The sequence below is a fragment of the Rhincodon typus genome, chromosome 21, assembly GCF_021869965.1.
Source record: "Rhincodon typus isolate 14 chromosome 21, sRhiTyp1.1, whole genome shotgun sequence".
Lineage (NCBI taxonomy): Eukaryota > Metazoa > Chordata > Chondrichthyes > Orectolobiformes > Rhincodontidae > Rhincodon > Rhincodon typus.
This window is the reverse complement of record NC_063352.1, coordinates 4,825,471-4,849,509: the sequence shown is the minus strand read 5'-3', so window position 1 is coordinate 4,849,509 and position 24,039 is coordinate 4,825,471. Positions and strand designations below refer to the sequence as shown.

The 24,039-nt window shown below is 38.1% G+C and overlaps 1 protein-coding gene across 3 annotated transcripts in view; it reads left to right on the top strand.

Annotated features, from left to right (window-relative positions):
• Positions 1-24,039, top strand: part of cpped1 (calcineurin-like phosphoesterase domain containing 1) — a 157,293-nt gene that overhangs the window by 93,120 nt on the left and 40,134 nt on the right. For all 3 annotated transcript variants that reach the window (XM_048609854.1, XM_048609857.1, XM_048609856.1), the window contains one exon: positions 975-1,397. In XM_048609854.1, coding sequence (XP_048465811.1) covers positions 975-1,397 — 423 coding nt within the window. The remainder of the gene's footprint in view (positions 1-974; positions 1,398-24,039) is intronic.

Sequence of the window (24,039 nt, the reverse complement as noted above, 5' to 3'; positions counted from 1 at the left end):
ACTTGGGGATTAAAATTGTCGAAAAATATTTGAACACATATCAATATTAGTTGATTAGACGCATAGAAAAAAATTCTAAATCGTGAAACATTTATCTGAAGCCCTGGACAAGAAAAATATACTTGCTGAACTAAAACGGCACTTTTGGAAAACAAAGGATAACAATTATGTAACAGAAGCCAGCTATTTTAATGGTGTTTTTGGTTCAAATGCTAAAGGAACAAAATCCGTAACAATGTGGAGGCTAAGAATGATATCAATCGAATTTGTCGGCAAACATAAATTATCTTTTAGCAGGCACCATATTCACTGTGTTAGATTTAATTTTTACTTTTATATTCTATCAACAAGAATAAAATATACTTCTTCCTTGAGTATTTTTTAAACAGTTCAGTAATTTTAAAGTAATTATTCATGATTATACATATTTACTATTTTTAATTTCAATATTCCAGCTCATATGCACTTTGAAATTACTTGCTAAGTAAATGCTATTATATTTTCAAGCTAAAAAATATTTTTCTATACCACATAATCTAACAATGTTAGAGCAGTTCTGTAATCTGCACACGGTATACATGATGTTAAATAAAATATTTTATAAAGCAACACAGAGGCAGTCCTTATTGGTGTTCTGACATACAGTTAGTAATATAACCAATATTCCCTTGAGGCTATGCAATAATATGAAATATACCATACAGTCCATCATCAGATTGTACACCATTAATGGAAACATTGCTCACAGCACTGTTCTCTGTGGCAAGCCAGTTATCCAATTAGGATGAGATCACATCATCATCCGGAGAACTGATGCAATGGGTATTACATGTGAAGACATTAATTTTTAACGCAAACTGGGAAATCTACTGCATTGAGAGAGGAAATCTTGCAAGATAGTCTCTCATTAATGGGTATAAATTCAGGGAAAGATGAGCTCACATAAATCCCAGTTTTTTTTCTTTTATTTTCAGGTAGCCCTTTGCGTGAGGAGCAAACAAATGATCTCAAGCATGTTCTGATGGGCATCGATCCTAAGATTCCATTGGTATTCGTCAGTGGCAACCATGATATAGGAAATTCCCCAACCCCAGATACTATTGCCGAATATTGCAAAAACTGGGGAGATGATTACTTCAGTTTCTGGGTTGGGGGAGTGCTATTCCTTGTGCTGAACTCTCAGTTTTTTCAAGATGCTTCCAATTGCCCTGAGCTAAAGGAAGCCCACGATCTTTGGCTGGATAATCAACTTGCTGCTGCTGAACAGTTAAAAATCAAGCATGTGATTGTGTTCCAGCACATCCCTCTATTTCTCCAAAGTGCTGAAGAAGAGAATGGCTATTTTAACCTGGAGAAGTCAAAACGACTGGATCTTCTGCAGAAATTTGAGAAAGGAGGTATTATTTTTTCTATTTTTCTACATGTAGCATCTATTATTCTATTTGGTAAGTAAGAAGTCAGAAAAGACTTCAAAGCTGTAGCACCTGAGTGGGGATTTTCCTGTTGCGGTATACTGTTCCTGAGGTGCACTGTGCCTTTTAGAGAGAAGAACACTCAAACTCCCCCCTTGGGCCCTTTGTTTCATCCAGCTGCACACATGAGACCTTGTTCAGTCCCAACAGGCCTTATACTGGTATTTGAAGGCAGATTCAAGGATGTCTGAAGCCAAGTGCAGCAGGGATGTGAAGGGCGAATAGAGGAAATCCATTCACCCCTTATTGTCACAACTAACTGTATTCACCTGACAATCGGAGAAATGCCTTCAACTAAGAGGTAAATGTCATAACTTCAGCCTGTAATATGTGAGATTACATTTTCACACTGTAGTACTTCTGCTCACAGCCTTTTAGCCAAATTCTATCAATGTTTCTCACCTCAATGGTCAGACTATTACTCTGATTTCTCTGAAGCAGATAACTGACATTTTAATGTTGATTTTGTATGTCATGACACTTGAAATGAGTTTGAACCAGATAGTACACTACTGTTTAAAAACCGAAAGAACTGAGGATGCTGTAAATCAGGAACAAAAACAAAGTTGCTGGAAAAGCTCAGCAGGTCTGGCAGCATCTGTGAAGAAAAAAATACACTACTGTTTAACTGAAAGACATTTCAATAGCTTGCACAAGATATTGCTTGTCACATCGCCCGCTCATTAAAGTATCACATTCAGTTTTTAAACAGTAGTGTACTATCTGGTTCAAACTCATTTCAAATGTCATGACATACAAAATCAACATTAAAATGTCAGTTATCTGCTTCAGAGAAATCAGGGTAGTAGTCTGACCATTGGAAAAACATCATCCATTTTCTTCTAACATTGCTCCCATACTTTCTTCCAGGTGATAGTTCCTTTTGCTTTGAAATGGATTATACTTAACGCCTAAATATGTAAAAAGAAATTGAACTAACATAAAATGCTTGGTAGAATATGCAAACGGGTGACAAATGCAATTTAATGCAAATAAACATGAGGCAATATCTTTTGTGAGAAAAGAACAAGAATACAATACATATTTAATGGAAAAACATTGACGAACTTGGGCAAATCGTGCATCCTGGGGGTTCAGGCATTTAATTCTTTGTGCAAGTGCAGGTAGATAAAATAAAAATGACTAGAATACGGCTTTTTCAATAGCTTCTTGGAGTACAAGTGTAAAGAAATTATTCATAAAACGTGCTGATTAGTTCATAATCAAAATACTGTGTAGAGCTTTGGACACCCCTATATAGAAAGGACATAAATGCTATCGTGAAGCATTGTTTAAGCATTTATCTTGAGATGTGGGAATTTCTGTCAAGTCTGGCATTTATCTCTCATCTCAAGTTGCCATGTTTGATACAACTGAATAGCTTGGTAAAACACTTAAGCAGCAGACAGAATGACATCGGATATAAGATGCTGTGGCTACAAGGAAGGATTTGAGATAATATGATTATTGCTGCTAAAGCAGTAAGGGAAAGTACTGTATCTGAAGTTTGGGGAGTCATTCATGAATGATCATCTATTTGAAATTCTCATGAAAGGTAAGGAAAGGATAAAACAAAATCTCTTTCTACAAAGGGTTATTGGAATTTGGAATGTTTTAATGCAGGAAGTGTTTGAGACAGAATATCACTCAATTTATATGAAGAACTGCAGATATTTGAAACAGAGAAGGATACAAGACTATGGGAAGAGTAGGCAGTTGGGTAGCTTTTGGATTGTTCTAACAAACAGCCAGCATGTACATCTTGGTCTGAATGTCTCATCTTGTGCTGTAAACTTCTGTGAATGCCAACAAATTGAGTAGCACTGAAAATTACATCAAATATAAGTATATAAGAGAGAGAGTTTGGTACCTGAATTTGACATAATTAATGAGCTTCCAGAACCTCAATCACGACTGCCAAATTGGAGGCCAGGCAGTAGTGTGCAAGCGACTGTTTATCTAGGTTAGCAGGTTATCTAGGTTAGTCCTCAATACTTAAGGGCACGCTCCATGGGTAGTGACTGCCCACATTTTTCATGCACAGAGGTTGGCAGGAGATGTGCACCATTCTCACTGCATCATCTCTGACTCTGTTCTGCACTTCAGTACTGCACATTGGAGTGCATTCACACCCTGCATTATAATGGCGCTGTAAGACTGCATGTAAGTAGGGACAGACATCCATCTCATAGATTAGAGCAGGGTGCATCTCACGACTGTTAGCTTCTTCTCTTATTCACTCACTTTCTACCTACTTGGATGCTGACAATACTTATAGAACATAAGTACAAGGGTAAGAGCAGGCAATTCAGCCCCTTGAATCTGCTCCGCCATTTATAACCATCACGGCTGATCTCATCTCAGCCTCAATTTCACTTCCCTGCCCACTCTCCATAACCCTTCAACCCATTACTAATTAAAAATTTGTCTTCTCCTCAAATTTATTCAATGTCCCAACATCTACCACACTTTGGGCTAGTGAATTCCACAGATGACCCTTTGAGAGAAGTAATTTCTCCTCACCTCTGTTTTAAATTTGCTATTCCTTATTGTAAAGCAATGACCTCTTTCTAGATTGCCCCTCAAGAGGAAACATCCTTTCTACATCTATTTTGCCAATCCCCTTTAGCATCTTATATATCTCAATTATATCTCTTCTCATTCTTCTGAACTCTGGAAAATATAGGTTTGAACTGCTCAATCTCTCTTCATACGATAAACCCTTCATCTCTAGAATCAATCCAGTAAACCTCCTCTGAACTGCCACCAATGCAACTCCTCAAGGGGATAAAAATTGTATGCAATACTCCGCGTACGGTCTAACTGACACCTTGTGCAGTTGCAGCAATGCTTCCCTACTTTTATACTTAATTCCTTTAGCAATAAATGCCAAAATTCCATTTGCCTTCTGTATTACTTGCTGTATCTGCAAAGTAGTTTTCTGTGATTCATGCATGAGGACACCCAGATCCCTCTGCACTGAAGCACTCTGAAGTTCCCCTCCATTTCAATCATAAGTTGCCTTTGTATTCCCCTGACCAAAATGGAAAACCACACGCTCATCTACATTAAGTTTCATCTGCCAAAGTTCGCCCATTTAATTAACCTATCCGTATCCATATGTAAATTTCTTAGTTCTTCACAGCAACTTACTTTCCCAGCCATTTAATCTCATCTACAAATATGACTGCCTTTCTGTCTCGACATCCAAGTCATCAATGTAGATTGTGAATAGTTGGGCCTGAGGACCGAACCCTGTGGCACCCCATTAGTTATGTCTTGCCAAACAGAAAAAGACCCATTTATCCTGACTCTGCTTTCTGTTGGTTAGCCAATCCTCTGTCCAAGATCATGAACTACTCTTGACTCTGTGTGATCTTACCGTGTGCATTGCAGCACCTTATCAAATGCCTTCTTGAAGTCCAGATATACTACATTTACAGGATTCTGATTATCCAGATTGCTTGTTAAATCTTCAAAGAACTCTAGCAACTTTGTCAAACATGATTTACATTCATAAAACTATGCTAACTCTGTTGGATTGCATTTTGATGTTCCAAAAGTCCTATTATTACTTCCTTAATGATGGATTCTAATAATTTCCCAATAACATGTTAAACTAGCTGGTTTGTACCTTCTTATTTTCTGCCTCCGTCACTTTTTGAATGAGGATGTTATATTAGTATTTTTCTAATTCACTGAAACTTTGCGTGCATCCATGGAATTTTGGAATATTACATCTTGTCTTGCCTTTTAGTGCAGAACGCAAAACCAGATTTGTTATGGTTGCCAACAATGATCAGTAAAGGGGATGAACATGTTGTACAACATAGTGTTACATCAGTGTCACATCTATAACATGTTTTAGCAGCTTACCTGACAAGCACACTTACTGGGTTTCAACCAAATGGCCATTCCTCAAAGTCTAAGGAGATTGTTCCTCAGTCAATTTATGGCAGAAAGTTGTAAGTCGGAGGTCCTGATATAGTAAGTCAGGGGCATCATCTGATATCAGCCCAGGTACTTGGACATAGTTGGTCAGCCACTTGGGACATTCAGGGTCAGGGTTTCTGTATTATTCCATGGAGTAGCCCATGGTCAGTCCTGCGGGTCCAGTGCAGTCAGTCAGGGGATTAATGGTTAGTAATTTCGGGGAGCTTCACAGAGATCCCTCAGAGGCCTGCTTATAGGTTGGAGTTTTACTTCCAAGTTGGTCAGAGATGTGGGTCACATTCAGTCTTGAACAATGAAAAGGTGTTATGCTGTGCTGGATGTTTGGGAAAGAGTAGTACTCCCATAAACTAGGTTCTAACATAGTATAGTGCTAAAGATGGGTAGCCTTTGTAGCTTCCCACTCTGAGATCTGTCTAGTCCAGTAGAAACATTAGCTGAGATCTTAATAAAAGAGAATTAAGGGAAAGCTCAGAGTGTACATAGTAATAAAATGGTGTAGATGAACTAAAGTCATATTGTTATATTGCATTTAACTAGTCAACGGAGGCCAAAAGATATAAACTAAGAATTCCTTAAAGCTATTTCTGCTTTACACAAGAAAGTAGAATTTCCAAAGCACTTCTGATGAAGTTAGCATTGAATGGCAGCAGCTGAATTGAGAAAATTCCCAACTTCAATTAACATCAGTAAGGAATCATTTACTCAAAAAAGTGGAAAATATTTGGAATTTTCTGAGTGGGGAATCAAGGCAAAAGTAACTTTGCTGCTTTTCACTGTGCAGTTGAATGCTTGTGAAAGAATTGGGATCAATGTATTACCAATGTTTTTGACTTGGTCTTTTGTGCACTCAAGGTATATGTGCATGAAGTGACAAGACAGCTAGAAAGCGGAGGTAAATTGATTTTGGAGGATTTGGGGGCTTTATGTAAAGGGGTAATTTTTAAAATACATATCTGCCTATAATGAAGCAGTCTATGCCCAAATGCAGCAATGTCTGGAAAGTATCCAGGTTTGAGTTGTCAAGTGGCATGTAATATTTGTGCCAAGCAGTGACCATCTCCAAAAAAGAATCTCACCATTTCTCCTTGAAACTCAATGGCACTATCATCACCAAATCTCTCACTATCAGCATACTAGAGGTTACCATTGATTAGAAACTGACCTGGACTAGCTATAAAAGTACTGCAAGAGCAGGTCAGAGGCTTGGAATCCTGCAGTAAGTAACTCACCACCTCCTTCTCAAAGCCTGACTACCATCTACAAGGCACAAGTCAAGAGTGCGATGGAATACTCCCCACTTGCCTGATGGGGGCAGCTCCAACAACACTCAAGAAGCTTGATACCATCCAGGTCAAAGCAGCCCGCTTGATTGGTGCCACAAGCACAAATATTCACTCTCTCCACCAGCATCATTCAGTAGCAGCAGTGTGTATTATCTACAAGATGCACTGCAGAAGCTCCCCACAGTTCCTTATGCGGCACATTCGAAACCCACAAACACTTCCGTCAAGACAGACAAGAACAAATGAATGACAGCAGTTCAAGGATCAAATTTTTATCCTCAGGCGCAGACAGGGTTTAAACCTGCGATTTTTGCATTACAAGATCAAAGGTAAGAAAGGCAGCTCTTCACCACATTCTCAAAGACAGGTATTTAAGGCAATAAATGCTGACCCAGCCAAAGGTACCCACATCCCATGAATTAATTTAGAAATGCTAATAGTGTAATGATAAATCCAGCTTCTGACATGTTAATTTGAAAAATAAAACTGGAGATTTATTTTTGCAGCAATTTATGAAAACAGATCAAAGAAAACAGCAGATTGTCTCTGTCTCTGATGTATGCCACAAAAGACATTAATGAAGAACTAGCTAAAAGTAAATGGTTAAAATACACAGAGATATACTGATAAGGCTGCTAAGTTTGTTCAAAGCTATTGACAGTCAACGTTATTTAAAGCTTAAAGAAAAGGACAGTAAATATAAATAAAGACTCATGAGGAGATTCTTTAATGAATCTGTGTCTGTTAGAAACCAGAATAACTTTAAAGCTAATGTAATTTTAATAAAGTTGATGTCAACACAATATAGCACAAGCTGTAAAAGTCAACCTGTACATAGTACCAGTCCCTTCTGTTGAATAAACAGGGGGGAACGACAACACACTGGTAATAAAGATTTCCCCAAGCTGTGCTGTATATTGACTTTTGTGAATCAGAATGTCTTTGCTAGAATCCATTTCACTTACAGTCTTAGGATTTATGAGAGCTCGTATTTGATTACTGTTACAGGATGCCTACTTTAATCTTTTGCAGCATCCAGGAGTCACTGTATCCACATTGACCTCGTTGGCTGTAACTTGTAACAGGTTTTGATTAATTGCACAGCTTTTGGGAGTTCAGAGAGAAGGCAGGTAAATGCAACAGTGTACTGTTAGAAACCCTAATGAATTCAAGCATGGAGTAAAAGTATGCACTACCCACCGAGTGACAAGGTGCACCTGATAACTCTTTGTTAACTGCTAGAACAGAATTTCAATTAAATCAAGTTGTTAGTTCAAAAAATTACAATGGTTGTAATTGGTAGCATTTGCCTTTTGTTTAATCTGAAAACAAAAAATATGCTCTAGCTTCATTTACTGCAGATTATGTAAAGCATTCATACTGTGGCATACTCACTATTCTATTTGTAATGTATTTCCTCACTGAAAATTGCTTTCATGTGTGATACAATTTTCTGCATACGTGGAAATCTTTAAAGTGCTGGTAGAATTGTTAATTTTGGAACCCAATGTGAAAAGGAATTTGAAACTGTGCATACAGTTGTGAAGTAGATTAACAAAAAGGCGGTACTGCTCTTTGTGACAGAAATGAACACACAGGTTGGTAAGAAGACAGCTGACTGATTTGAACCAAATCAATAGGGATTGTTGTCAATTCACTGCTATTCTTACGATAACATAATTTAAATGTTATGAATGTTATGTTCTTGGGTTGACATGATATTTCTCTGTCGTTACTTTGGTTCAATGAAACTTGCTAGCAAAATAGTAAGACAAATTTGGAATATTGAATTTTAATCAGGCTGCGAGTAGAATTAGAAAATACTCATGGAAACATTAAGAATTACTTTTTCAAAGTGGAATCTTAACATGGAAAATGCACAAAAAATTATAAAAGAAAAATTTTAGTGACAACTGTATACAGTATACCATGTGCACAGTTACCAATGTGTTTAATAACTTCCTAACTCTTAATAATTTGCTAATGTTTTCTAATTATAGCCAACTCACTGCCCCTCCCACTTGCTGCTTCCTTCACTGACCAACCCTGTTGCTCACTGCTTCCTTCTTCCAAATCCTCACCCTTCAGGGAAGAGATGCAAGAGGGAAAAGGCAAGTGAAGGAATTAAACGGGGTGAGAGTTTGTGTGGGAGAGAAGTGGCAAACAAAGGAGGGTCAGTTAGCAGGAGGGAGACAAAGAGTGGGAGCAAAGCAGCAATTAGGAAGTGGGAGGATCAGTGACTGGCTGCAGGAAAAGCCAGCACGGGCCACGGAATACTGCTGGTTTTGTAGATGTTGCATCAATCATTGTGATTTCCAAATCTTTGGAAAATGTCACTGTAAACACTCAATCAGACTGTGCTACAAATAACATGAGTTTGTTTGAAATTAACAGTTAAGTGGTTACAATCAATACTATAGTAGAATAGTATTTTTTATCCATATCACCACAATACAAAAAATATCAAGCAGCACAACAGGTGGCTAATTCTCACAGAATTAGCTGAAGATTAGACCTGGGCCAGAAACCATAAAATTTCCAGCCCCAGCTTCAAAAGATTTGGGACAATACTGTCATCTACTTCCTGGCCTCTTTCAATTTGAACCAGAAACAGAATCACACACTTGTTACTGTGCAGGAAGAAGTATTCAGCCCATTGTGTCTGCACTGACACACTGAGCATCTTTGTCTGGTGCCAATGTCCTGCCTTTTCCCCATAATCCCGCACATTATTTCAATTTAAATAATCATTTAATGCCCTTGTAAATATCTCAATTGAACTTAACACCACCACACTTCCAGGCAGTGCATTCCAAGCCCTAACTATTTGCTGTATAAAAAAGTTTCTTTTTCCTCATCTAACATATGTTTCTATTGCAAAACAGTTTAAAACTGTGCTGGCTGATTCTCAATCCATTCACAAATGAGGACAGTTTCTCTCTATTCATTCCAGATTCCTCATGATTTTGAAAGCTCCTTTCAAATCTTTACTTAGTTTTATCCTCTCCAAGTCCCAACTTCTTCATTCTTTCCTAATAGCTGAAGTGTTTCATTCCTAGACCATTTTCATAAACCCCTTTTGTACACTCTCTAATGCATTCACATTTTTCCTATAGTGTGACAACCAGAATTGTATACAGTACTTCACTTGAGGTCAAATCAGTGTCTTGTGTAAGTTCATCATAACTTCCTTTCAGTTGTACTCTAACTCCTTATTTATGAAACTTAGAATGCTGTTTACTTCATTAACAGTTGTCACTACCTGTGTTACCACATTTCACAATTCATGTGAAAATACACCCAGCTCTCTTTGCTCCTGCACACCCTTTAGAATTTTACACTGTTTCCATGTTCTGTACCAAAATGTATTACCTTATACATCTCTGCACTGAGCCTCATCCAACACCTATCCACCCACTTCACCAATATGTCACTGACATTTTGAAGTTCTACACTGTCCTCAAAGTTCTCCATGTTTTTGTGTTGTTCACAGACTTTGAAATTGTTCCTTTACACAAAGATATAGATCATCTGTGTATATATATCAGGAAAATATTGTTCAAATACCCAAAACTGATCCCTGCAATCTCCACTGCAAATCTGCTTCCAGCTTGAAAAATACTCATTAATTATTATTCTTCAAAACCATTATTCTCTGTTTCCAATCCCTTCACCAATTTTATATCCGGGCTGCTACTGTTGCTTTTATTCCACAACCTGTAACTTTCCTCACAAGTCTGTTGTGTGGCACTGTCTTGAACACCTTTTGGAAGTCTGTGTACACCACATCAACAACCTTCCCCTCATCAACCCTCTCATGCCTCTTATGTCTAAGCATAAATCCCCCTTGTGGTCCTCCTTTTACCACCCTTTCACTAATGAAGTGCTTATAGAAGTCTTTGGGATTTCCTTTCACGTGAATTGCTAGCTTTCTATCCATAATCCCTTCTCTTGCTTCTTATATTTGCTTTTTCACTTCTCTTCTGAACTTTCTGTATTGAGCTTAGACAATTCAGAATCAAATTGCCAAGCCCAATTCACTAGTTTTCCTAATATATTTCTGTGGATGTCACTCTGATATCACTTTCCATTGTAGCAGTACATGGATTTAATAACCTCAGTGTGGATTAACATGCAGTATAGTGCCAAGATTTCTTCAGAAGTGCTGGAAACTGGTTTTTAATGTTGTTTTGAGTAGAATCATTTGTGGCAGGAAATAGTTTATGGTAGTGACTTTATGAAGATTTTGCATTTCCAAGTGTAAATTAATTGTTATCTTCATTAAAAATTCAATTATAAAACCTTATTAACTAGATTGGAAAATTATGCCTGCATTCATCTAATGATTAGTGATTTCTCTTTGTTTTAATAATAACAACTTGTTAAAACCATGTCAGCATGCCAGAAATAGATTGTCATATTGAAACTTGGAATAATTGCCAACTCAGACCTCATTTATGTAGCAAGTGAAGACGATGCATTAATTACCATTTGTACCCTAAAAGGCCAAAAAATGAATATTCTTGGAACAATTTTTAAACCAAATAGTATTGTTTTGGGAACACTATGGTATATAGACGTGCAAGCTCCTGAAATGACAGCTGGTCCAGGGACATTCCAGTCTCCACGTGCAGACATAATATTCAGCTCATGCTGTGACACTAAAATAAATGTTAATATTTGAGCAATGAAACTAGTTAAAGCCTTAGCATAATAGGTAGTGGCAATCAAGAGTCTGTTTCTATGCATCCATTTTATTTCATTTTAGAGTTCATATTCTCTCCATTCTTAGAATTATTGAATTTACAGGGAATCATTTGACCCCTGCCAGCACACCTGAAAGAGTTCTTCTTCTGCGTTCTCCATATATGTTTAAAATGGAACCATTTAGAAGGAATGCCTTATTGAAAGTGACTATTAATCTTGATTCCATCACTGCCCTAACAGAAAAGCACAAAGCTAAATACTGCAGACACTGGAAATCTGAAATAAAGGAAGAAAATGCCTGGAATATTTAAAGGAACTTGCAGCATCTGTTAGGGAGGCGGTGAAAGTTGAACCCCTCCAATAATTAAATCAACATACAAGCCCCAATCTGTTATGACGGAAATAGAGGTTCTCTTCTAATAATTAAATAGCCCATAGAAACTCACCTCGTCCTTCATAATCTGTTGAAAGATTGGTTAAAGCAAAGAAAATCCCTGATCTCCACTTTATAACTAACAAGTAACCATCTATTTATTTAATCCTAACAATGAACAAATTAAAAGAGATACTAACAAACCAAACAATTTCCCCCTAAGTACCAACTATTGTCTAACTGAACTAAATTCTACTGGAACACTGTTCAAATAAACACAAGACCCATTTATATAAACCCAATTAATAGGAAACAATAAATTAAAACTTAATCTCTCCAAATTCACAGAAACTGTGTCTTCTGGAACACTTTGCTTCTCCGTTATGCCACAAACGTTCTCTTCCGATGATTCTGCTGTCAGGAATGTTTTTTTCTGCAATTCGTCGCGAAGACTTTGAGCTAAAACTGCTGTGGTATTTTGATGAGTCTTTTCAAAGAGTTTAATGGTTTTGTGTGAAAGCCAGGTTTGTCAGTCAGATGACAGACTTGCTTTTGCTACAGCTGAAGTTTGGCTGTCCCCCAATCTTCAAACAAAAAGCCTTTCTTATTTCTCCCCTATGACATATCAAATTCTTATAATTTGATTGGTTTCAGGTTTCAACACCATCAGTGTTTAAATTCAATTGGCTTTGAATCACTGAGTGCTTGATTTAACTTAATTAGCCAAATTCAAACTTGTTGTCAAAACATCCAAACAAGACTGCTGTTTTGCCTGACACCTGTAAGCCTTTCGATACACTTGTTTCACTTTTTGAGGCTCTCTGTATAGTACATGCTATTTTCAAGCACAGACAAAGCACTATTTTTTAAAGGGACCACACACTGCTTTTTCCCCACTGTCATCTTTACCAACAAATTCTAACCTCCTGCCTTTCAATTCGTAGGTTTTCCACCCAACATCGCAACACCTACCCCCTTGAGAAAAAAAATGAAGCATCGTTATGAAAAGATGGCTTCTTTTTTTCCTAAATCTTAACACTATTGTCATGAAATATAGAGATCAGTAATCTATAGTTGTACCTTTCATACTAATTCTGCATATATATAACATTGGACTGTACCGGTTTATCTTATCTACACATTTTCTGTGAAGAGAGAAGCAGAGTTAATGTTTCAGGTCATAATCTTTCATCACGTTCACCTTGTTTTTGTGTTGAATGCAAATTTAGAAAATGTCTCCTCTATAGACAGCAATACTGTAATACTAATCCCTGGTGGAGCACCCTCCAGACTGAAAATATCTATTCTCCTTTAAGTTGGGAAAGGTCCAGTGCAGAGAACTGTTGAATCTTACCATCTCAAGTGCCTTATGCATCAGGCTTTGCGTGTTTCATGACAAATTATTTATTTTTAATTCCCTGGCTGGAAATCTGAATTGAATTTCTTAAAACTAAATTGGCAAAACACAAACTAAAGTGACCCAACAAAGAAAATTACCTCAGAAGGATGGGAATGAACCATACACCCTGTTTGAATATGACAATGTCGATACGTCAAGCTCTATAAGACCAAGCATCAAACCTAGTCACTTGAAAATTCCTAGACCTCATGTATTCATGTATGAATGACTGGTCCATTGGAAAAGGCAGTCACATGACAAACCAATCCTTTATCAATCTAGGGGAGCTCCAAACCTTTCACTTTCTGTTGACTCCATCAGTCTCAGCTTCCACACATTCCCACCCAACTCATTCATTTAAATCATCTCTCAACATTACCTTCAATTTCTCAGCCTTCAGCTTGCACTGTCATCTCCCACTCTTAAATGTTGAGTAGCAGTTGTTGTCCACTCTACATCCCAGCATGCTGCCTTCCATCTATAAATTGGCTTGCCCATCATAGTAGTGGCCCCTGATAACCTGACTTGGCATTCAGTGACCAGACCCCCAGGACTGACCATAGCTCACTGCCTCCCCGATCGATTTGTCAGGACAGCTATGATTAATGAGTGATCAGACCCCTGACTGATCTCAGTGCCGCTCCCTGAGTGACTTACCATTAATCCCTGGATTGGTTGCACTGGGCTTGCAGGATTGACCATAGCTCACTCCCCAGCCAACAGTCCTATGGAACCACTGACTGACCATGTCCAAACCCCTTGTCTGGGATATCCTCATTGACCACAGTTTTCTCTATATTGATATGGCCAATTAGTTGAAGCACATGCAGTATGTTTACGATGTAAGCTGCTGGCCATGTTGTAGGTGTGATATTGACATAGCATGGTGCCATACAGCAACGTGTCCACCCCTTGACTGATTATTGCTGTCAAACATGACAAGCTGCCTGATTTTGTGTCTGTGCTGAAAGGCAAGACAAGACAGAAATACTGTAAACCTGTAAATTCTGAATAAGGTGGTGAAGTGCAAAAAGGCAAGGCAGAGATGCCGAAGTGAATGAGCTCTAAGAAAGCAAGTGATGAGCCCTGAGATACACCCTGCTGAGATGCGTGAGATGGGTGCCTGTCCCTACATGCGGAGTGGCCTGGCTGCAGCATTGCATGAATGGTGCCAGTGTGTTTTAAAGTGCAATATTCAAGTGGAGGACTGTATTGTAAATGAGTCAAAAATATGCCATGGCAAGGCTGGTGCATGTCCAATGCCAACGTCTGTGGATAGGGTTTGCAGGCAGTACTGCCCATGTTGGTGAGTGTTGTGTATTTGTGTAAGTATTTTGGACTTTCACCTTTAAGACTGTGATCATGTGAAGTTAAGGCGGCATTATCAGTTATTTTGGAGGAAACAACTCCGAGCTTGCTGCCTTGCAGAGTGAACACCTCCTTATTAAAAGCTTTTGTAGTTTTAAATGTTGCGGCTCCTAGTCCTTCATGAAACATAACACAAGCAAACTGGTGTTGAAAATGTAGGAGAATTGATTCAGGAAATCAACAGACCACAGCTTCCCTTAAAGTGAAAGAAAAGCCAGTGTCTTTGTATACTGTGATATAAGCACTGACAGAGCAATTGCTAAGGTCGCTATGCAAGATCTAAATAATGGAATCACAAAACAACTAAACAGCAGGGAGATTAAAGCAGGCAAAAATGGATCTTTTGAATGCATACTTTCTCATGAAAGCATTAATAAATATTATTGGACTGTAACTGGGTTGTGGAAGGTTAGTGGAAGGCAATAAACAATTTGATGCATTTAATATTGGCTCAAAATACATTCTTAAGGAGATTACACTTTTCAGATGTTGGAGCAGTAATTTTCCACGTGTGAAATCTCAGCTCAAATACCTCATTGGTAAGAGAAGAACCAACAGAAATCAGAAAGCAACCTAGGAAGTGGTGGCGATAGTAGGCAAAGAGATTCTACTGAGCTGTGAAACTTGTAAGCCTGGTTCTTTAGTGAAGTAGTTTAAAGATTAAAAAAATTGATCATTCATCAAGTCACTACAAAGGAGTCAGGGAGATTTTGCATGTGAAACAGAGAATCCTAAAATCAGAGTCACTGTCATTGTAAATTAGGTGATAAGCTAATTTCCCAAGAATTACATGAAATAAAAACTAAAGAGAAATGAATGTGAAATAGAACAGCCATTAGAGAAAAGGGAGTGGTCAGAAAAGCCAACGAGAATATACACTGATGCCAGAGGTGCGCTGACAGCCACACAGGGATCAAAGTCCTCTGGAACATCTTACCTACTGTCTATTGTATTTATTATTGTAAATGTTTTCATTGCAGGAACCTCTGATGTAAAGGGAAGTAATATGTATTTGTGCATATTAGACTGTGTATTGGACTGTCACTTTAAGAGTCTGGTTATGTGATCCAATAATGATATCATCAGCCATTTTGGAGGCAAGACTCAGTATTTTTGCCCTGACCATGTCACTATTCTCTTGTTTTTACAACTGTGCATAACCAAACAGAATATAATATAATCCCCGATTTGCTTAATCAAGTCAAAATTATTAATTGTTGAAAAATAATTCAATCCCACAAGGAACCTTTGGAGGAGGTGAGATGGATCATCCCTGTGGCACTTCTGGCTGAACATTGATGCAAATGCTTCAGCCTTGTCTTTTGCAATGATGTACTGGGCTAGCCCATCATCAAGGATGGGGATATTTGTGGAGCCTCCTCCTCCCCCTGTTAGTTGTTCAGTAGTTCACTACCATTCATGACTGAATGTGGCAGGACTACAGAACCTAACTGTGATCCATTGGTTTTGGGACCACTTAGCTGTCTATCAAATGTTGCCTCTGCTGTTTGACAAATAAGTAATTCTGTGTTGTAGATTTATCAGGTTGACACTTCGTTTTAGATATGCCTGGTGCTGCTCCTGACATACTCTTCTGCAGTTTCTTGACTGAACCATGGTTTTCAACAGTGCGGGCAAGGATGAATTGTCTGATTGTGGGGACTACTCCGTTTACCTCGCCTTTTACCCTTTGCTGCATGGCTTTCTTGTTTAAAGAAAATACTACCACGTTAGATCGCTGCCCAGTTATAGTCATAGACTCATACATCACGGAAACAGACTGTTCAGCCCAGCTTGTCCAGGCCAACCAAGTTTCCCAGATGAAACTAGTCCCATTTTCCTGCATTTGGCTCATTATCCCTCTAAACATTTCCTATTCTGTACCTGTCCAAATGCCTTTTAAATGCTGTAACAGTATTGACATCAGCCACTTCCTCTGACAACTCATTTCAAAAACGCACCACCCTCTGTATGGAAAAGTTACCCCTCGGGTCCCTTTTAAATCTTGCCTCTTTCACCTTAAAAATACGTCATCCAGTTTTGACCTCCCCGACCCTAGGGAGAAGATATTTGCTATTCATCTTATCTATGCCTCTCATGATTTTATAGATCTCCAAATGGTCACCGCTCAACTTCCTACACTCCAGTGAAATAAAGTCCCAGCCTATCCAGCCTCTCCTTATAAATCAAACCCTCCAGTCCTGGCAACATTCTTGTAAATCATTTCTGAACCATCTCCAATTTAATAATATCCTTCCTGTAGCAGGGCGACCAGAACTGTACACAATACTCCAGAAGTGGCTTTATCGACATTCTGTACAACCGTAGCATGACATCCCAACTCCTATGTTCAGTGGTCTGAGCAATGAAAGCAAACATGCTAAATGCCTTTTTAAGCACCCTGTCTACTTATGATGCAACTTTCAAAGAACTACATACCTGAACCCCTACATGTCTCTGTTCGACAACACTACCAGGGCCCTACCATTAACTATATAAGTCCTGCCCTTTTTTTTTGTCTCACCAAAATGCAGCACCTCACATTTATCCAAATTAAACTCCATCTGCCACTCCTCAGCCCATTGGTCCAATTGATCGAGATCTCTTTGTAATCTTCGATAACCTTCTTCACTGCCCACTATACCATTAATCTTGCACATTATTCTTTCAGTCTGTGGTGGACATGCAACATTTCTTGAGGTTTGCATCCGAGAAGTCCAAGTGGTGTTCAAATTTAAGTTGTCATAAATACTACCTGTTCACTGTATCTGAACTGGCTTCCAATAATTCTTCAATTTCAAACATTTTTGCTCTTTGAAGTACATCAGTGTTAGACACTTTGTTCTCACATTTAATGCCCATGATGTTCCAAATGGAATCTGTCCAACAGTTTAAAATATCTGAGTACATAGTCCGTGTCCGGGCCATATGGGAGAACAGGATGTTACTATAGGTTTGTACACAAGTTTTTTTCAAAGTTTTTGTGTCTTGTTTCCTCTATCATCTCTTGTGTGAAATACTGAGCTTGCTGTTTGCCACGTTGTCATCAATGCAGACATTTCTGGAGCATGTGCTTCTGTATTAGATGAAGTAACATATTCCCCCAAGGACTGTGTAATTGATTGTCATTGTAGATAGCACAGAGTCAAAAATTGGTGGTGTTTGTGGACCATCACTGTCTTCATTAAGCTGATAGCCCCTGGTGGTCAGTGTTTTTTGAAAACTGCACATGATTCTTTGAAGGCCTGTCATAGGAAAATGTTAGAAGCTGTTACTAAAGTTTGTTTTAACAGGGAACTTGGATAGGTTCGAGGTAATCATTAGGCAAAGCCAACATGGTATTGTCAAATGGGAATCATGTTTAACTAATCTATTGGTGTTCTTTGAAGAAGTAGCTTGTGGAACTAGTGGATGTATTGACTTAGATTTCCAGAAGCATTTGATAAAGTGCCAGATTAAAGATTATTGCAGAAAAGAAAGCTAATGTTGTAGGGGGTAGCATTTGACATGGATAGAAGATTGGCTGGCTAATAGGAAGTAGAAAGTAGGAATAAATGGGTCATTTTCAGGCAAACAGGGTGTCATGAATGGTGTGCCACTACGGTCAGTGCTGGGGCCGCAACTATTTACAATTTATAGAAATGATTTGAATGTAGGCACCAAGAGTATACTAGGTAAATTTGCTGATGACTCAAGAATAGGTAAAAATGTGAGTTGTGAAGGAGATGTAAGTAATTTACAAAGGGATATAGATAATTTAAGTGAGTGGGCAAAGATCTGGCAAATAGATTTCCCACAATGTGTCCTTTGTTCTTATGTTTGTAAGGTCATGCTCACCGAGTAAAAAGGATATAGTCTTCAGTGAACAACAATTCACATCATCACCTTTGATACCTTAGTTTATCATCAGGTTGAAGAGATTGCCATTTATTTTCAATTGGATGAATGTTCCATCAAATATTCCAGAAAGTACAACAGCAAAGAATATACTAAAAAAAACACTGATGCCACGACACACCTTACTTCATATTGTTTGTTTTATCGGAAGTCAAAATAGTCCACGACTATCCTCATAGTGAAACTGAATTAATCAGGTCTTTGTAGATCACTGGGTAGTGTTCAATCAGCTTCTTTATGTTGCAAGACGAGTATAACATAGAAGGTGAAAAGATGTGGGGGTCTATTTGACTTAATGTTGTATATGTACAACACAAAATGTTAAGCTACTTTCTCAGAACTACAAGTTAGATGAAGTTTATTTATGTATTTATATCATCCATTTATGTGGTCCTTTTACTACAGTGTCCAGTTCTATCACTGTTCTGGTCACTGTTTAGTGCTCTGGGTCCTAGAACTCCAAATGGTGCCTACATCTCTAGGCAAACCCTGTATGTTGTGTTCAGTGCTGGTCACTGAAACACAATACATATGCAAGTGTTGGAGATAATACTAAGCAGAAACACAAGGCTAGTCACCTGTATTAGATTTTAAATACAAGAAAGACTGGAAAAGCTCAAGGCTTGCAATTGTACAAGATCTACCTGCTACTGCAACCCAAAATGGAGAATGATTTCTGTGCTAGAATGGGTAAAGGCACAAGACAGACTCAATCCTGGGTCTCATTTAAATTAGACTGGCAAGCTGCCTGTAAAGAATGCAGTAGATTTCAGACAGTGATTCTCAGGTAGATGTTCTCAGGGTATGGGTGAGGCAATTAGAAAGGAGCTGATAGAGGGGAGCCTTGGAGATATCAGGGGAACTGGAAGGAGCACTCTCACCATGTTTAAGTTCCTTTTAAGACTACTGACAAAGCCACATGCAGACATGGCTATCCTTTTATTAATCATAGGCTGCTTTCAGGGTATCTGAAATGGGATTAGGCTTCCTAATTGTATATTTAAACCCAATGCCTTTTTCAAGTGTTCTGGACAGTTATACTTCCGCTATAAACAATATGGCAGGCAATGGGTGTGACATCATTACGTTTTTCGGTCTTCGGATTTACAGGCTTCAAATAAGACATCTTGAGAGGTAATATTTCAGAAAAGAAGATTTTAAATGACATCGCAAATTGTTAATTTGGGAAGATAATTTGGATTCATTGCTCTTTTCCTCCAACCATTTAAGTTTAAACTAGTAAAGAGCAAATTTAGAACCTATATCAGAATATTTTTCCACACAAAGCATTATCAACACATAGAATTGATTCAAGGACAGAGAAGGTGGGTTAGGGCAAGATGCATGAACTTCTTCAAGACCAGTTGAATGCTGGGACAGTTTTCAGGTCACTTGGAATGAATGACTCAAGATTAACTGGTTGATCTTTATCATCTGTAATTATCTTTGTCATGCCTCACTGGGTTAACATTGGAAATCAAACCGCATTATTTCTGGAGTTGTCACATAAGTTAAAGGTTTTACAAAAGTACACAAAACTTCCCAGATTACCTGTCTTTTAGATCCAGGTAACAGAAAACACAGACAAGGTTCTATACTTATCAAGAATTACTATTTATGACAAATAAATTGATACTAGCTACAGGTAAATAATTATGAGCTGTTAACATATGACTGTACTAGTTAAAATGATAACCTCTTTATAACACACCCCTACACACACATACAAAAAAAATTGCTGATGTGGGCAGAGGGAAAAACAGGGAAGGCAGTCCAATGATCCCAGTCCACAGGGTTTGCTAAGATGATCCTTTTGTTTGTTTCTGCTCCTTGATCTTCCTTCTCCAGGTATTTTCACTTACTTGCAGGAGGCACACGGTGACCGATTCACGCTTCAAGTCTCAGACTTATTGGTTAAGTGCCGTAGCTTTGGCAACTGATGAAGGAAGATAAACTGGCTTACTTTAAGATTGAGATTTTTTTTGTACTGCAAAGCAAAAGACAGTTATTTCCTTTTTGGAGATCCAAGGCATCTGACCAAACATTCCACCCATAAGCAGTCCACTTGCCTGTGAGCCAATCACATCGTTTTTAGCACGCAGAAGGCCTCTGTTGTTGACAACTGGGCACCTATCCCCAGATCAATCAGCTACTTATTGTTGGCCAAACCTCTTTCATACACATCCTCTGGCTCCAGCTTATCTGTAATACTGCTTGAACAAAAGCAATGTAAACAGCACTTACAATGGATGTGAGGTAACTTGCTTCTAAAAAGTATAGTAATTCTTTCCACAATCCTTAGTTTTTAAAACAGTCCTTTGCCCATTTCAGTCCACAATCAAAAATACAAAAATGTAAAAAGATGCAGTGTTTATACCTTGCCTTGAATATTAAATTGTTTATAGAAATCCAGGATAGAATTTGGATTTGTAGCCTATCATAACTTGTATAGGTGCTATTTTATATGTTTTAAAATCTGAGAGTGTAGTACTTTTGTTCTTTGTTCATTTAATTAATTTGCCATATAGTTTTAAATTAAAATGTGGCTTTAATTCATAATCTATCATTCGTCAAGAATTGGGAACATAAGAGTAATTGCCATATCTTAACAAAGTTCAGAAATTTCCTGAGGTGTGTTGCTGAATGTCATTCATAGACATTAAGACTAGTAAGTACACTTGTGAAAATATGGGGAGCTGGGATTCACCTATGAACAGTACTGCCGCATGATATGAGGGACATTAAATCTGACGTAAATGTGTGTGTGTCTGTGTGTGTGTGTGTGGTGTGTTTTACTGTGCCCATTCCTTCAACTGGCCTTAGGATAGCACCAAACCTACTACAATGACTATTGGCCTGCTGCTTGCTCCACATAAGCAAGAGATTCTTGAGAGACATTGTCTTTCAGCTGCAAATTGGTTATTCACTTCAGCTCTCTTCTAAAATTAACAGCCCCTTCAGTTGATGTTCATATCTGTGCAGACTGCATCAGAAACAATTCTGCTGAAATAATGAGCAGAGATTTCTGTCTGTTTCAGCAGTTTGCCTGGATCAGTAAATGTGAACCATGCCAGATGGAAGCACTGTTGCATGCACTTGGAGGCTGCCTCAGTTCTACCAGGATTCACATAATAGATTACCATAACTCTCCAGCAGTTGTTGGACTTCTGCATCAAAGCTTATTTTTCAAATAGCTTTTAAATTACAAGAACACTCTATTTACAACCCAACATTCGTATTTGTTTCATTGTTGCTTCAGGTTATTCAGTTTCCATGCTGAACATACAGTAGTTTATATATAGCTCAAAAGCAACTGGAAGACAAAATAATAGAAGGAAAGAAAAGCTTGTATATATTCAGTTTCTTTCACAACCTCAGTATGGCCCCAAGTGCTTTAAAACTGAAGAAATACTTGTGAAGTGTAATTACAGTTATGAGACATCAAATGTGACAGCCAGTTTGCACACAGCAAAGTTCCACAAACAGCAATAAAATAATGATGAGATCATCCTGTTTTCGTGATGTTAGTTCAGAGATAAAGATTGTCCAGGACGCTAGAGAGAACATCTTTGCCGTTCTTCAAACCTTTACATCTACTAAAATAATTCTATTCAATCTATCTTACTCAAGTTTTCTGTCCCATTTGCTAATTTAGAAAATCTTGGGTCAGCACAATGGAATGGATAGTTGACACAACAGTTCTCTTTATACTTTTTTCGGTCTTACTGTCTAAGGCATCATAAAGAGGAAATTGCAGGTTATTCTTTTGCTATGTAATATGTAGAATTTTAATGCAACACACCATGTTAATCCTGTGCTTAAAGAGATGTTCAGCACCTATTCTTAGCATCCCTACAATGCAGATGGAAACCATTCAATCCAATGAGTCTGCACTGACACTGCACTGCATTGCCCGCCCCCCACTCTGCCATTGCCATGGCCAATCCACCTAACCTGCACATCCTTGGACTGTGGGAGGTAACTGGAGCACCCGGTGGAAATCCGCACAGACACAGGGAGAACAGACGAATTCCACACGGTCACCTTAGGCTGGAATCAAACCCAGATCCCTGGCGCTGTGAGGCAACAGTGCTAATAACAGTGCCACTGTGCCGCCCTGTCAAGATGAAGACTGATCAAGCATTTTACTGATATTTATAAGCAGATAGATAAAAGATGTGATACTTGTTTGATTTAACATGGTATAGGATCTTCATAATATCATGTAGTCTCTTTAATCACGAATAGGCTAAAATTGTCTTCACTTCAAAGTTAATTGTCTCATTGTGTTGAAGATATGAAGTGTAGTCCAGTTGTAATTAAATTTCAAGTCATATGCTGTAGAAAATATGTGGGAGGGCATTTGAATCAGTCTTGAGAAATTTGTGACAATTTTGACATAGCTTGTCATTCAATATTAGTGAACATGACAAAAGTTGCCTTTTACTTTTTGCTATTGTGCTTTATTTGTTGAGTGAGATTCCAATCCTTAATGCTCCTGGATTCAGTAATGAGAAATGAATCAGAGCTGATAAGCAAACTAATCATCGGGGAATATCTAGGTAATAGCTATCATATGTAAAATTTGAAATATTAATTGAACAAGATATAAGTAAGACAAAAAGAAACAGAATAGAAAAATCTCATTTTGGGGAAGTGAAAATTGAAGTCAGTAAAATGGAAAAGAACTGAGAAAGAAATAGACCAGCTGTCAGGAAAAAAATTAAAACTGTTTGGTAGAGATCACGTTTAGGCGGAGCATTAACAATGACAGTATGCAGTAAAAACAGAAAATGCTGAAAATATTCAGTGGGTCAAGCAGCATATGGAAGGAGAATGTTAATGTTTCAGATCAATGACTTTTCATCAGAATTAGGTAGCATTTGAAATGCGTTGAGTTTTGAGCTAGGGCTGATTGGAATAAGACCAAAAGGAAAGTCTATGGTAAGGTGAAAGGAGAGATTTAGTGAGAGAAAAGTTAGTCCTACAAGGTGAAAGAGAATATAATGCTATTTACAGGGCTGCAGTATTATAATGCTGAGATCAATCAAATTTATATTCATACCTGTGATTTATTTGTAGGCTAGATTTAAATAATTTATCAGAGACCATCCTTTGGTCAAAATCTACCACATCTGTAACTTTTTCCAATTCTGATGATAGGTCATTGACTTGAAATAAGGGGCTGGATTTTCCCATTTTCATGCAATGTTTGGCAATGTTTTTTTGAAGTGAGATTCATGGTGTCGCATTCGCTGTGGCTGATGGTGATTTTTCCCAAACACACTTCACCTCATCAATAATGTCACGAGCTCTAGGCAATCACATAGCAAGAGAAGCAGAAATATGCTCACTGTTGCCAGGAGCTAGTGATATTCACACCACTGATGCCATATTTAAAGCACAGCTTCACACCACCCCAGATTCTGCAAATTGGGAACTGCACCCACATATTGTGGTTAATGTCCCAGAAAGGGGAATTAGCTCCTTGGGCCATTGATGGGGACCTGGAGGTGTTGGTGGACAGGACTGTAGTGATTGTAACGAAGTCAGCCAGGTTGATCACACAGAATGATTTATCTGATT